Genomic DNA, 17,103 nt, shown 5'->3' on the forward strand with positions numbered 1-17,103 from the left:
ACCGAAGGGAATGGGACCCTCTACAAGCTGGGGTTGGGGACATTTGGCCCCTCCAAACATTGTCTCGTAACACCCTCGACTAGCAATGTCTCACCCATAACACCATCGATTGACAGTCTCACCCTTAGCATCCTTGGCTAGTACCGTCTCACCCTCAACACCCTGTAGTGTCTTAGCCTTAACACCCTTAGTTGGCATTGCTAGTTGGAATACTACCATAGATGTGACTTAAAAGGTGGTTGCATTGATATTTTCCTCCATTTCATACTCTCACCCTCCAATGATTGCCATGGTATTTGCTGGTTGATTGACATTTGTCACATTGGCACCTAGCATTTTGGCACATTGTGTGTTGGTACCTTGGAAGCTAGTATTTGGCAAGCTAGCACATGGAAGGTTGACCAACCTAGCACTAGGCACTGTGGCATTTGGAAGGTTCACACTTGGTAGGTTGACACCTGGCAGGTTGGTACTTGGTGGGTTGGCACTTCGTAGGCTAGCACTTGGAAAATTAGTGCTTGGTAGGTTGGTACATTTTAGGTTGGCACATCGCAGGTTGACACCTTGGTGACTAGCACTTGGTAAGTTGACACTTGGTAGGCTGGCACTTGGCAAGTTGACACTTGGTAGGCTGGCACTTGGCAAGTTGACACTTGGTAGGTTGGCACTTGACAAGTTTTGTATTGGTAGGCTAGCACCTAGCATGGTGGCAATTGGCCTCATGGCGAGCATTGTGGTGGTTGGCACTGTGGTCGGTATGGCAGTTGGCACGATGGTAGCCCCCTTATCCATTGGTGGAGCCATTGATACGTATATACTATAGATTCCATGACTAGATGGCAAGTGAGGTCACTTGTACCTATTGTGATGGTAGAACCACTACCTTTGGTGGTGCTATTAGCAAAGCTTCACCCTCTGGCAATAATGCTATTGGTAGAATCGCCACATCTAGTGATGCTATTGGTGAAGTTGAAACTGCCAATGGTGGTGATGTTAACTAAGAACTCCTACTAGGGTACAACCACATTGTTGCCACACTTTCCTTGCCAAGGTACTAGCCACACTTCTCCTACCAAGGTACTGCCAGGTCACTTCTACGATATGCCAAACCCTTCATGCATACTGACTATATGATGTTCATAGAGAACCAAATCGCGTATGACCAACCAAGCAATTGTGTCATCACAAAAATGCTTTGTATACAATATGAACATGTTACTGAGTGTTGTGCTGCTAAAATTGTCCATATGGTTGAAGGACTTAACATTCGTACAAAGATCAAAGTCCTATTGTATGACTAAATTTTTCTTCCATACAACATAAACTCTCTTTGCTTGCAATTTTTGTATGGTAATTGATGGCTTTTGTGTGGCGACGAACAACCTTTATATGATAATTGATGACTTATGTGCAACAATGAACAACCTTTGTATGCTGTTGCTTAGAGCCCTCCATGCAATGACACTCTTGTATGGTACCACCAATGCTAGGCAAACTCATATGGTAGAGAAAGATGGGTTGTTGTGTACGTTCTTTTTGTGAGCATGTTTGGTTCTTTTTGCTTGATTTTAAAGTGCTTGTTGAATTTCCAATTCTACCAATGGTCTTTTCAGACTTAATTATTTTTTCACAAGAAGAGACTAAACTCTTTTATTTTAACATTTCTTTTATCCTTTTTTGTTACATCCCAAATTTTTGACTTAATTTTAAACTTGTTCATAATCGTTGGATTTGACAAATTATTCTTTCATAATCATGTGAAATAGGTAGTTATTAATATACATTTTATTAACTGTTGTTAGTGCCTATATAGACGCCCTTCTCAAAATTTTCAAAATGTGAGTCTTTGCCATCTCAATACTTGCTTGAGACTTATATCTTATTTCACCTTAGGCCTTGAACCTCTTTGAACTAAGTTCGAAATGGTTCAAAGTGGTTCGAAATGGTTTGAAGTGGTTCAGTTTGTATAACCAGATTCACAAGTTCAGAGTTTCAAAGATTTAGAATTCAGTTTGAAGGTTCATAGGGGCTCAGAATAACTCCTTTCCAAAATGAAGATCATATGTTGACATCCCTAGTTCAATAGTATTGAAAACTTTGAGAGTTCAAGTCTCTGATCCACGAAATTGTAAGTGTAAAATGAACATTTCATTGATGATCGATACTCACTAAATACCTCCAATTTAAGACGAGACATGTCAGGTGATATGTAGAAGCCTTACACAAGAATCTAGTTTTCATAGATTATTCAAATAAAGCTTCAACATCATCAAACTCATAGAGGAGTTGGCATACTAATTCTGGGGTATTAAGTCAAAGCTTCCCATTGCAATGCATGGTTTGGTTCAAAATATAAGTATGAACTGATGGTTGTCATCTAGAAGTGTGGTATTGTGCATTAGATGTTCTTGTACCATATTTTCTAGTCCAGGGAAATTAAAATTTCACATGTACAAGAGGCAGAGCATTTCAGAATGTAGCAGTTCAAGGGCATCCATGCAATATCAGTTCTGCATATCATGAAAATTGAAAGGATGGTGTTTCGTGAAGAAAAACTGCAATATATATATATATATATATATATATATATATAATTGCTATGAATCCATCAAAATGCTCCATGTACTTCTATGAGCAGTGTCCCCATGGTGCCTTATACCAAACCTATAAGTACACCTATCAGGTTCCAATGAGTCCTATGCAGTTCTTCACAAAATTCAAATCTGAAGTCATCTAATAGATGTATTTCATGGATCAGTGCAGGCATATTGATTAAACCCGATACATGAGAAATATACACATACCTCAAAAATGGAAATCATGAAGGACTAGTTTTTGAATGGTTTATATAATGAGATACCAAAATTGTATGGAGGAGATTTTAGAGTGACTGTGCAAATGAAAAGAATCATAATATATAGCAATTTCTGGAGTGATAAAATTGGTCTCAGTGTGGTGGGTATAAATCCCAATCTAACTATTGGGTCAATCCCATTTTCAGATATGTTTGAAGAAAACTAATTATCTGAACTTCCTCCAAATGGTTTGAAATTATTCCTGATGGATAGAAAGTTACACATGTTTTAATGCAGTATTATTGAAATCATCCATGACACCCAGAAAATGATGCCAGAAAAATAGGTCCTATTTCGAGGGCCATAACTCCCAACTCCACCATTAGATTTTTCTGAAATTGAAATATGTTGGACATAATCAAGATATCTAAATTCTCACCGAAGCGATCTTAAAAATTCAGTTTGGTTTCTGAGATATAGGTGACTATGTGCAGGTCTATCAGAATTATCCAGAACAGCCACAAATGCAGATGACAGAAAAATAGTCATATTTTGGGGGCCCTATCTCTCAATTTGACCGTTGGATTGGGCTGAATTTCAAATATTCCTCGGAAAACCTAATTATCTAAATTTGCTCCAAATATTTTTATGAGATTCACTATGGATCAAAAATTATGGGTTTCTTTTTGCACCTCTATCGGATCAGCAATAACAGTGACAAATGCAGATGACAGGAAAATTGGTCTCGGTGTGAGGGCCGTAACTCCCAACTCCACCATTGGATCTTTGCGAAATTGAGATATGTTGGAGTAATCCTAATTTTCTAACTTCTGACTGGAGCTATCTTTAAAATCTTTTTGGGGTCATGAGATACATGTGACTGTTTGCACCTCTATCGGATCAGCACTCTGTCACCAGCAAATGCCACCTGTCAGCATATTTTAGAGGTCGTGTCATCAGGTAAATATTCATTATGCCACATATCATATAATAAAGATAAAATTTAAAGAGCAGAAGGATCACGAGGATGTGACTAGAAGTTACCGGAGAGAGTTAGTTCCAAGAAACAGTTATTATTATAACCGACCAACCTCCTCGACCGAAAAGAAGATAAATAGGCAGCAGCAAGTGAAAAAGGGGGTTCCACTCTTTCCTACAGACTGCAGACTGTGTGCTACAAGAAGAAGGGAAAGCTTTTTTCTTGAATTATTCCAGATCTTGTGAGGGAGAGAAAGCAGAGCTCGTATTTGTCTGAACTGTGTGTTGAAAAAGGGGGAAATCTTGTTTTAAAATGTAGTACAGGGGAAGGAGTTTCGATTTTCCTTAGATGGTGACTTTAATTGCAAATGTGTAAGAGGGTTTTTGTTATCTTGTATACTTTAGGGAAGGGAGATTTGGAAGATAATTGCATATCAAAATCTGGAGTTTGAGCAGTTTTCTTTCCACTAATTGTGATCTTTGTATCACCTTTAGTTTTCTCTAAAATGTGCTTTAATGTCACTATTTCTTGTATACGTTTGATTGCAAGGTATCTTTAAATCTTTTGTTTTCTTCACTTTCTCAAGAGAATGGAAAATGCGTTCCTTGATTTCGTGCTTTTTATAATGCAGCATCCAGGCAAATCGACTTTGTGCTATTTGCTATTCCTTTTCTTTTCAGTTACTTAGTTTCCACATCTATTCTGTGATTACGGGTATATGCTTGTAAACCTTTTGTACTTTCTGGTTAAAAGCATTATATTTAAATTCATTGTAAATCATGTGCGGGGAGCTGTACCCGATAAAATTTAGAGGAAGGTTATCAATCCAATGATAACCTAAACTGTTAGTGCTGATTCAATCTTCCTATCTAGGCATTTAGAGTGATTTTGTATGTATTTCTTCGGAAGATAATCTGTTCACTAACAACTGTTAATGAAGATGGTCGTTAACCATTAACTGTTATTAGATGATTAGCAGTTGCTTGATTTAAAATAACGATTATTATGTTTATATGAAAATATTATGGAATTATTATTATGGCAAAAGTGTTTTCATGAGTGATTGCAGGAGAAGATGTAGAGGGGAAAGCATTGCTAAATGGGATCATCGGAATGTGATGTTTGCTTAGTTCAGTCATCAGTATCGGTAGGTATGACCTTAAACTTCCTTAGAAAGGACGCAACGACTTGATCATAGGATACATTTTTGGTACCGCATGAGCTATTAAGAAAATAATCTAAGTCAACATAAAATAATCTAATTTAAAATATAAAACATACCTCAAGATTTTTAATTGATCTTCACCATAATATTATAAGAAATACTTAAATACGTACATATAAATATAAAAATGAAATGGCACCAATAAATTATAATAATGTAATTTAATGATGTCACCCCATTGATATACTTACATGAACGTATATGAGTATATATTATAATATTGAAAATTATAATCCTTCCAACTCTTCTTTTCAACTATTTATTTTATTTTTCTTTCCCTCTCTTTTCATAATTGATTTAATACTTGGAATTTTGAATCGGCTTTAATCTTTTGTAACCGAAGGGAGCCAAGGAGTCTTGATCACTCTCCATATATAGAAGATGTGAGGGAGAGATGGGATCACCTTTTTCCTTGGTGCCCGAACTTCTTCCTACCTTGCTATGTTTCAGATTTCCCATTTCTCATTAACCAATTCGACATTGCATTGTACGTTTGCATCTTGCTATTGATACATCTGCGATCTGCCATTGAAACGTCTGCAATTACCTTTGATACGTCTGCAATCTGCCATTGATACACATGCAATTTACCTTTTTAAAACCTTGTTCAGTTTGTGTGATTTTCAACTCAGCCAAGCAAGTATTTCCGGCTAGGATACTGAGGATTAAGCTTTGAAGAAACGAGAGGGAGCCGATCAAATTGCAAGTTCCCCAGAGAATACATATCAGGTCATGAGTTACCTTTCTATGTTTTTGAATCCATATTCTACTGTAGCCGGCTAAGCTTAGGAGTCTTTTCCTCTATGATTGTGATTATATTATGCAATTTGCTGATTGTTTTGTGAGAATTATATTGAGTTTTTTTCTTTTATTCTCATTATATCCAAAATCATCTTTAAAAGAAGTTGAGTAGTATCTCTTTAAAAGGACTCTCAAAATGTGTAAAAACCTTCATGAAGTTACTGATAACAATAACAAGTCTTATGCTGTCTCAATTATGATAAAAGATATTAAGAGCAGATTGCTCATAACCTTTTCAAAACACTTGGGATTCACCAGCAATATAGCCATGATATGGTGAAGAGGTGTAAAAGAGCAGAGCGGTCATAATTTAATGCACTTGGGACTCACCGGCCAGTAGCCATGAAATGGTGAAGAGATGGAATAAATCTGCAAGAAAACAAAAGAGAAATCAGACAAGAATACCTTAAATGAAATATATGTAATAGCTCATGCTCATCTCCGTTATGAATCCTGTTGTCAAGTCGAGCGGTGGTGATCGGATCATTGAACCCAATCGCAAATCCTTGGCCAAGGTAGTTTATAGGCATGTTTTCCATCTAATGATCACTTGATGTCAGTAGCGCCAGTTATGTAAGCATGTCCGTTTCATAACTGAGTAGACACTCAAAACATTAGGATGCTTAGGTGGCTGCACTGAAAAACATCCCAAGCCCGATCTTGAGGTAGGGAGGGCCATTCTAATTTGATAGAATGTGTGGGGATAAGTATGGTCCAAGGTTGGGAGGTTAACCCTATGTCAATGCTTCTCTCACCAAAGCCGAGGCTTGCACACCCAACTATAGATCCTCCGAAGATACTTGTATGTTCCTTTCTTTCTTTCTTTTTTTGTTAAGCATTTACTTTAGTTGTATACAGTTATGCTAGTTAATTGTTAATCTCTTTATTTCTGCTGAACATGAATACAGTTATGAATAGTTAATCATCAATCTAGTTATTACAGTTGATCATGAATACAGTTATGCTAGTTAATTGTTAATCTATTTATTTCAGTTGAATATGAATACAATAGTGAATAGTTAATTGTTGATCTAGTTATTTCAATTGTATGTGATTTCGGTTATTTTCTGTTAATTGTTAAAAGCAGTTAATGTCATGTGAAAAGGATTCAGTTATCTATATAAATGCTGGGAGTTTTAGTTTATACCGTCTTTAATTTAGATATGGAAATCCTTTTGTTACATTTTTGTATTATTTTCCAATTGCAATTTTTGCTAAGGTGCGATCCTCTCTCTCTCTCTTTTCCCCATATTTAGTTCTTCTAACTTCTGTCATTCTAAAATAACGCTTAGTTTTAATTTTTAAATTATTTTGCAATTTTTTCTTATCAGCTTGGCACCTTTTAAAAAAAAAATTCTTCGTTTGATGCCTTCATCCTCCATTTTTGTCTTCATTTCTCTTGGTCCTTTACTAACCAAGATCATCTTTGGGTTGTCTTTATCGCCCAGATTTATTTTCACACTTGACTCTTTATATTTGATCACCTTATCCCTCTCGAATGGATGGGTTGTTGTATCATCCACTCTCATCTCCTTGTATTCCTTTTACTTTGGCAGGAAGGTGGCTTTAATACCAGTTCAATTTCTCTAATTTACAACATTTTGCACTTGGGGTGCAACACTTCACAATCCTATATTTGCTGATAGAACAACTTGTTGAGAGAGATTGTCTCATCTTTCGAGTAGCTTCCAAGTTCTAACACTCTTTCCTCATTGGATTCTATGATCAAACCTTCCCCCATCTCAAACTCTCCACCCTCTCTTAGTCTAATGCTAACTCTTGACTTATTGCCTCATTTTGCAAGTTGATGATGTGCTTTCTCCTGTCACTTTCGATGGAGAGTGTTCTTTTTCGAATTATGGTTTTCTTTTTCCATGATCAACCAACCTCTTCCAAGGAGGGCATCATATGCCTTCTTTCCAAAGGAATGACAAAATAGTCAAAGAAGAAATATTAAGTGCCAATGGTGACCTATTGTGCCATCAACATACTGAGTGGTTTTATGTTGTGCTGGTTGACACCTACCAAATAGAAAGTTGGTGGGTAGAGTGTTGGCTTGTCAAGGGTCTTATATATTTCCTTTGGTAGTACATTTACATTGGAGCCTTTGTTGACGATGGTGTTTGTCAACTTTCATCCCACTACTCCATCTTGACGACAATCAACTTCCACCCAATGCCTCTCGTCGACAACCTTGGGTTAGTAGCAAGATTGTTTACTAGCTTCTTGGTATGCTCGCCATGGCCCTAGTTAATTGTGTCAGTGCCAATTGTATTGGTAATTTCTATTCTTGATTTTGGCATGGTCTACTTAAGGTGAAATACTCGTATAGGTATAGTGGGTAGCAACATCTGTCTCATGATGACTTTCTTTGGCTATAGTGAACTCCTACTCCATTTCCCTTTCAATATTAGCCTTGGCTTCCTGAAGTCTCTTCTTCCTACGGGTGTCATGGTATGCTTCATTCTAGGTCTAAAGCCTGGTGATTGCCAATACTTCTTCCACCATATCTTTTATGTCCAAAATTTTTAATCCTTGTTGTTCTAGGTAGTCAGCGCTCTCATGGTTCCTTGGATCACTCCACTTGCACAATAAGCTCTCATTGTTTTGATTGCTCTAACTCTTGCATGAAGTGATCCCACTCATTTCATCTCCGACATTCAATCATGGGTTGACCACCATTTGCATCATACTGGATCCTACTTTTGGGTGTATTACTATTGTTGTTTTTCCCTCGCCGATTGTTGCAGTACCCTCTTGGTGAGGCATTGGAGTTTGTAGGTGGCCTTGGTGGTATGCTTGGTGAGGTTTCTTGCTCCCCTTGGATGAAAAGCACTTGTGTACTCCTCTTCAAGTTGTACAAATATTCCTTGTTTGAATGTCCTAGTAACTAATAGATATCACAAAATGATTACTTTGGGCAATTAGCCTTCGTTTGGCCCTCGACTTTGCAATCCATGCACTACAACTCATTACCCACCTTGGCACTTTCTTTCTCTTCTCTTAGCTTACCTGACCATCCGCATCATATCCTTCCAAAGGGATTGTATGTCTTAGATTCTCTGTCACTCTCTTATCCATACTATCATCATCACTTGCCTTCTTCCCCTTTGATGTCTTACTTCGCCCCAGATGTTCATTGCCTAATCGTAGTGTTAGCATACGAGGATGGGGGCAGCACCTTCATCTTGTTATGTAGCGAGGGAAACAACCCTTCAATAAACCATCTTTTGTCCAACTCATCAACCAATGGATATTTCAACGTGTCGAGCAACTCTTTGAGCCTATGATTATAGTGTCGTATGTTCTCATTTTTCACTTGCTTCATGTAATAGATTCTTGCTACTATTTTGTTGTCATTTCTTTGCGGTTTGAATTCCTATTCGAATGCTCTCTTGAGATCATTCCATGATGTTTTGTTCTCTCTTGGCAGGTCTATGTACAAGTCAATGGAAATCCTCGTAAGGTAGGGAACACCTTTAAGCAACAATCATATTTATCTTCACCATTGGCTTCCAATATTGTCATGCAAGTCCTACAATGGCATATGAGATCCTCTGATTCATCTTGTGTGAATTTGGGTAGTTTTTGTTTATCTATGTTCACTATTGCTTTTACTTGGTAGGTACCGTGTCTAACCAGAATGTATTGTATCTTTCTCAGTCGCGTTCCAGTGCCTTACTTGCACTCTTAACCACATGCAAGTCCTTTTCACGTTTGTTGGTACCATCTACAACTTGGTCGCCTCTCTCATGTCTGTAGTCCCTCGTATTCTTTGGTTCTAGTCCCCATATTCTTAGTTCTTCTCCAACGGATAGGTTTTGAATATGGTGTAATGTAGTTTCAAATTTTTGACAACCTTAGTCTAGAGGTTTGCACTCTTCCCCTTCATTCAACTGGACAAGCAGGCTTGTAGTACTGATACTAACTAGTATCTAGAGATTCAAAATTTTATTGTAAGAAAAGTGTGCTACTTGGTTAGTTTCTTGGTTGGTGTGATCTTCACATTCTTTGTTGTTAGAGAGTGGTAGGTTTTTGGTAACCTCTTCCAACTCACTCTACATACATTGTCTTTTCCTCCCTTGACTATGGCTTCAACTCACATTGTGACTATTGCTTTTTTCTGGACTCTCAGATCTTGCTAGACACTGTGACTTCTTGATGATTTCTTCCAACCGTTGTCTTCTCTCATTTTGCCTCTCAAATGGATGGAACTTCGTAGTGCTTCTCCCTCCTCTTGGTTATATGTGGTAGGTCAGTCCTTGTTCAGTCATCAAGGCATTAATTGTGAAGGGTACAATGTCGGTCAATATCCCATTCTTCTTCCCTATGGGTCCTTTCTTTGTACAATTGTTGTATTTGTTGCCGACATTGATCCCTTTGCCTTTCCTCGTGTTATTCCTGTACTTCATTTAGATTGCAAGCCACTAACCTTGGAATAATTTTTTGAGATCATAGACTATAAGTCACACTGAATTCGTCACTTTCTGTGCATTTAGGGACTGCTCTATCCCAACCTCCCCTTTTCATGTGCTGACCAACCATTACTTCCCACACGTGTAACAAGTTTTTTTACTATGTTACCGTGGGTTTCGAGATGGGGGGACGGGAAAATGGGTTTCCAAGATGGACGTTTTTCCAAGAGTAGGAGATGACAGGGGACAACAATGGCGACAACAATATAAAAAATGGGGAATATTTAAAATACGTATGGAAATTCAAAATATTAGAATGATAGCATGGATAAAGCATGCTTATATACATTATAGAACCTCACATATAATGTTTTCGTTAAGTAATTTAATGTGAGAGTTCACATGAGAAGGGGAGTCAAATTATCAAAATTCAAACATGAATTTTATGGGACAGCCAGGGGATGAGTTTCTGAAAGTTTGAGTTTTTGAGACATTCTCATTTCTGGTATGGGTCAAATTATGCCAAAAGCTTGTCCCTGAGTAACACTAGCTTCTTGTCAATTGATCTTCATGTTTCTTCCTTGTTGTCTCTGACATCATTGTCAATTACTAACACACGTTCTTATGAGCAGCTCATTATGCCGCCATTCTGATTGTTGGCCTTTCATCTGATCTCTAGGTTTGAACGTACAACATTGCTAAAATATTTACTCCCTATGGGCTATATGTTTTGATATTCAGAGTAAACAAGAATATGAGAAGAGCAAATATACGACTGGCAGAAAGATATAGCTTTATTTCCAATGTAATGTCTGTATAATAATCTTTTGAACTGGCTCTCGAACCATACATAAATAGTGCTGGACAGTTGGTTAAGACCGCCAACCATCAGCAACCAACACAACCTCTCAGGAAGAAGTAATTATACTACCAAATACTAACAAAACTAAACAAATTTATTATGTCTTTATTCGCGAAAGGTTTACCGTCTACGACAGTCAAATCATCATCAATGATTTGACATCTAGGAATCAGAAATCAATGATCAAATTTCTATCAAATCAATTAAATCATCATTCAAACATCCATCATATAAGTGTCACCCTATCATACCCACATTCATTCATTCAGTCAATGGCAGAGAAGAAAAGGAAATCGAATCTGGGAAAGAAATCAAATTATGAGCAAAGTGCAGATTGTATCCTATGGCACGGGGGATCCCCATAAAATAACTTTGTACATATCTGTTTACTTCTAGTTTGGTAATTATCTATGTGTAAGAGATTATTTTATCTGTGTATTTGTTTGTTTCTGAATTGCTGAAAGATAATTTGATCTGCACCTGCATACTTTCTGAAATTTAGTGTATATGATTACGTGAGTGAATTTGTTTATCAACTAATAGACAACCTAATATCTTTTTGTTTTGTGATTGCTAGAGTTAATAGAACACATGATGTTTCTGCTAGTTATTCTATCACTGCCCTACCCAACCCATGCTTACCCATTCCCTAGAAAGGATTTCTAGGATAAACAATCTCGTTATGTTTATAGTTGCCAATGTTTTTTCTTATTGCATTTAAAATTCTGTTTGCATTGCTTCTTTTGCATAGTTTTATTGATGTTGTCTACTTAGATTGGCTGGCCTAGAATTACACATGAATAGGGTTTATCCTACCTTATGAAGTCTTGTGTACTTCTTTAGGCAGTCACAATGTGGAGCATAACTCCCTTTGCCAAAATATAGTCTATCATTGTTGTCGCATGTTCCCTAATGGCTGAATTGGCCAGTCTTGAAATTTGTTTTGACCTTTAGCTCACGATTTTAGAACTTTCTGCTATTACACCAAATCCTTATAGCTGTAAATTTTGAAATGAACACAAATATGGGAAAAAATCAAACCCTCTGTAGCCCTAGGTTGCCTTTACCAATTCAAAAAATTATCAAAGTACTAAAAGAAAAATTTCATGTATAAAACAAAGCCCTATTAGAGATGGGTCTAGCAATATTCTTGGCAGCTAATCAACATTGATAAAGGCATAGGTATAGCAATATAATGCTGTTTGGACACCAATCAACACTTCAGCCCTGAGCAACAAGCAACAATTGAAGTTTTGTTACGTGAAAAGTAAAGGGAACATTTTCTTGGTTTTGTTTTAGGTTGCGAGTTTTTTTTTTATGCTTTATAAACTCACTCAAGACCTAAGTTTGCACCGAGTTTGGCCTGTGTTTGATGGGTTACCAGAGCATGAGGTACCCTGCCCAGCATCCCCTGGTTTGTCTCAGGATGCAGTTGTGACAGAGTTTACTGGGTATTTTGGTCAATTTACCAGCCTGGGATCAAGATCTTTTGTGAATCTGGTTTGAGTATACGGCTTAGTATAGGCAAAGTCCGTTCTGTAGCATTTTTTGTTACTCACATGGTTCCCAATGATATAATTTGGACTGATGTAAAACATGCAATGGATTTTATTAAATTTACATTTGAAATGACAGAGTGTGCAAATAGATACACAATTGACACTGGCCTTTAATGTGATAACTCTCTTTCATAGCCTTTTGTAATCTGTAATTTACAAAGTACTAGAGCAAACTTTTATACAGCTAAATGTCAAGTATGATTGCAAGGCATGCACATGAAATATGAGTATTGGCTTGGATATTTTTATTGTCCAAAGTTTGACAATTCATATTGCTTGGGTTTATATTGGACTTTTTTGTTGTTTGTTGAATAATTACTGTTTACCGTACAGGGTAAAAGGATACTTATCGTATATAGTACAATAAGATATAACATAGAACATAGACTTTATTCATATACGTGATATGCACTCCAATGCTTACAATATGATTATGATGATGATGTCTCAAAGTCCCTTCCGGACGGTGTACATATACTTTCTCGAAGGGGTGACTCAACCATCATGTGCCATTTTGGATACAATTCTACCCGTCAGCTACAATATAGAATTTACCGACAACATCATCCCCCTCAAAAAGTAAAGTCGTCTCCGGACGACAAAATAGAGACAACCCTTACAACAAAACTCAAATTACAACCAAAACAATTAATTACATCAATATCTAGACACCAAAAAGAGGGATGCGTCCCTAGTGTAGTAGCTATCTGTGCCCTAAGCTCATTCAACTCTGCTCGTAGCTTATACACTTGCTCCTTTTGTGCTTTCAATTCTGCTTCAGCCTCCATCTAAAGCTCCAAAGCTGACTGCATCATTCCAACAATCTCTTCAAGCTCTTTCTCCTTCCCTTCTGTTACCTGTTCTTTCTCTGCTGCCACCTGTTGTAGTTGACTCTGTTGGGCCAAGAGTGCTGCCTGCTCGGATTCCTAGGCTGTCCTTTCTGCATCTAGTTCTGCTCTCATTGTTGCAGTCTAAAGATTAAATTTGAAAAGGCAGTGAGCAGAATATATGTTAATCATGCACATGATTATATTTTGTTATGTCAGTTTTTGCTAATAAGAACATTCTTTCATTGAGTTATCAACACTTATGCAACTAAAATGAGGCCTTATATATGAGGTATTAATATTGGTACCATTTAGTTTTTCACTCATTTAGATAGTAGTAACACTTAAGTTCTCACGCGGGAGCATTTAGCTTGTGACTGTGTTCCCTTTATAATTGCACATTAGCTGTGGATCTGTGGTTATTTTATTGTATGTTTTGACAATATTGAAAATTGCAAAGGAAAGAGAAGGTCCTCCAAAGGTTCACAAGAAGTGGTGCTCTGTGTGTAGACTTCAGGGTAGCTTACAGCATATAAGACCACCCTGCACCACCTAATTGTGCTTAGAATAAAGGCTATTTCATTATCAAGATCATTTTGAAATTGTCTAACTGAAACATTGTATTCATGAGGAATTGGGGAATGGAGCTGATTATAACAAGTACAGTTTCATCTAATATTTTGGAAAACAAAGGTAAGAAAACTCATTTGTCTAATAATTCTAATTTGTGTGCAGTCATCTGTATGAATTGGATGCTCATCTGGACCGATTTCTGAGATCTGCATCCAAGGCAAAGATTGTCTCTCCTTTTGATCGGTCACATTTAAGAACCATTCTTGTGCAAACTGCGGCTGCATCAAAATGTAAGATGGGGCATGTAAGATATTGGTTGAGTGCAGGTCCAGGAGATTTCTTACTTACCCCTCCTGTTGGCCAACCAACTTCTACATTTTATGCCATTGTGATCAAAGAAACATATTTGCCTATTAAGGAAGGGGTTTCAGTTGTAACATCATCTACACCTATGAAATCTCAAGAGATGGCAACCATGAAAAATGTCAATTATTTGCCTAATGCCCTCTCGAAAATGGGTGCAGAAGAAAAAGGAGCATATTCTGCTATCTGGGTTGATGATGAAGGTTATATTGCCGAAGGACCAAATGTGAATGTTGCATTCATTAGTAAAACCAATGAACTATTAGCACCATCATTTGATAGGATTCTAAGTGGATGCACTGCGAAACGAATGCTGGCACTTGCTCCAAAGTTAGTAGAACAAGGCTTACTCACAGGGATTCGAGTTGGAAACATTACTGTAGAAGAAGGCAAAGATGCGGCCGAAATGATGCTTGTGGGAAGTGGGCTTCCTATTCTTCCCATTACAATGTGGGATGGAAAGCCTATTGGCAATGGTATGTACACCATATTATCTTATCCAGAGATAAATAGAAGTACAATTCTTAGAGAGATAAATTAAGGTCATTATTGAAATTAATGATGCTTAAACTTTCATAGGGATATACTGTCTTATGACTTTGTTTTATTTTGTTAATTTATATTCCTTTTGACAGGTAAAGAAGGTCCCCTAACATTTTCTCTTTCAGAGCTCCTTTGGGAGGACATGAAAACTGGGCCTGATTCAGTGCGAGTTCCCATTCCTTATTGAATTAATTGTTTGTGGAATCAAATTCCTAAATTTTTGGTTCTAAGTTCTATGATTATTGAATGATCTTAATGATGTAAATTCAAGTATGATACACAGAAATTGAAACATTATAAATGCTATTTAAGATTTGGATTGAAAAAGGATAATTAATCATAGTACCAGATGGTATGGATTTATTTTCAAATGCAATGTGATTTCAGATAGAGGAAAAATTTGCGTCAGAGTGGTTTGAATTTTATGTTAGCCTGGATTTTTATAATAATGTAGAATATTTGCATATGAAAATTACATATTTTCTTAACTGAATAGAATTTTTTAAATTTATTTCCTTAATATTGACTGTGGTATTGGCAATCTTTCTTTTTGTTCTGTCAGAAGTTATTAGAATATTTAAAATAAATAAACTCAAGAACCTTTTTAAAGTTGTTAGTGATTAGATTTTTAAAGTGAAATTGGCTGTAACATGTGATGATACAGTTAAACTCGTAAATTCCTGTAATATTTGTCATGTTTATCAGGAAGTTTGAGTTGCTATTTTGCCATAAGATAAAAATTTGAGAATTCAATATTTGAACTACAAATAGGGTAAATGTATATTTAACCTCGAACAAAAGTAATGACTCAATTGGCAGTAACCAGAAACTACCTTTTATTTTGATAGAATCTGATAAACATTTGACACAATGTTGGCTCTAAAGTTAATGGAAATAACCTTGGCCAGGCCTGTTTTAGTCCTAGTTTTCAAATGACACGATATGTCAATTTGCAATTATTTCTAAAATGTTGCAGGTTGAGGTTCATGTAGTTGTTATCTAATATTTCAATTTATAGTTAGAACTAACAAATAGGATCATTCATAAATAGGCTTGGATGTGAAGTATGGTTTTTCTTTATGATAATGGTTTTTTTTTTAATGTTAACACCCATTTTGACGATTTAGATTCAGGGTTAGAAAGCAATGTTAAAGATGTAAATTTAAATTTAATATTATAATTTTTTTATGTATACATAAAAATATATTAAAGGAAGCCAATTTTAAAAGTGTTTATCCAATTTTTTTTACAAATATAGGAATTTTATAATAATTCAAATTTACATCTTTTAAATAAAATTCATTCAAGATATTTATATTTGTATTTTGGTTACTTTTATTTTAATTTCTCAAAAATAAATAAATGTAATACTATAAAAGTATTGAAGGCCATGTGTAAAAATGAATTATACAAATGTGTTTCTTGTAAATTAATTATTAAATATTACTTTAAAGAATAATAGGAGTAAAAGGTAGATTGGTAATATTTTAAGATAAATGTTTATTATTTTAAATAATAAGTCACAATGTCTAGCGTCTAATTCAATGCCTAGTTTTGATGTATAAGTGTTGACAATTAATATTTCTTCAAATTGGAAAATTATGGCTAGTGCAATACAACAATGAATCTAGATAAAAAGGCAAACTAATTTATAGTACAAATATAAGCTCACTTTCAGAGACTTTGTGTACAAAGGCTCATCACTAAAGTAGCACTATATTTCAACATTGAAAACATGCTTGTCTTCCACTATAGTGTTGGTTTTAAATACAAACTCACATCACCAAGAATAACAAACATTCATACCACAAACAAAGTTTAAGGGAACATAAACTCAATATACTAAAAAACATTAGAAACATTATGTTTGGCATTAGAGATAATAGACAACAATCTTATATTTCTAACAATATCCCCCTTTGTCATTAATGGAAACAACCACCAAAAATGCTAAGTCCTCCTTACTATAATAAACATTTTATTTATCTTTTGCCACTTTTCCCATCAAGGAAAAAGACCAAGAAAAGATCTACCATTGCACAACTCAAATACCCTATCACTAGCTTTAGTCCCCCAAAAAAGTTAGAAAGACACCCTACCTCGCCCCCCCTTGTGTTGTTGGTTCTTTTCTTTACTTGCATATTGTTCTTGTGGTGGTTAT

The 17,103-nt window shown here is 36.0% G+C and overlaps 1 protein-coding gene across 2 annotated transcripts in view; it reads left to right on the forward strand.

Annotated features, from left to right (window-relative positions):
• Positions 1–15,341, forward strand: part of LOC149536145 (D-amino-acid transaminase, chloroplastic-like) — a 127,771-nt gene extending 112,430 nt beyond the window's left edge. For both annotated transcript variants that reach the window (XM_089804463.1, XM_089804464.1), the window contains 2 exons: positions 14,199–14,875; positions 15,035–15,341. In XM_089804463.1, coding sequence (XP_089660589.1) covers positions 14,199–14,875; positions 15,035–15,129 — 772 coding nt within the window. In that variant the 3' untranslated portion in view covers positions 15,130–15,341. The remainder of the gene's footprint in view (positions 1–14,198; positions 14,876–15,034) is intronic.
• The last annotated feature ends 1,762 nt before the right edge of the window (positions 15,342–17,103 follow it).

This window comes from Cupressus sempervirens, chromosome 10, assembly GCF_028749045.1.
Source record: "Cupressus sempervirens isolate cs-2001-9-10 chromosome 10, ASM2874904v1, whole genome shotgun sequence".
In the NCBI taxonomy this organism is placed as follows: domain Eukaryota; kingdom Viridiplantae; phylum Streptophyta; class Pinopsida; order Cupressales; family Cupressaceae; genus Cupressus; species Cupressus sempervirens.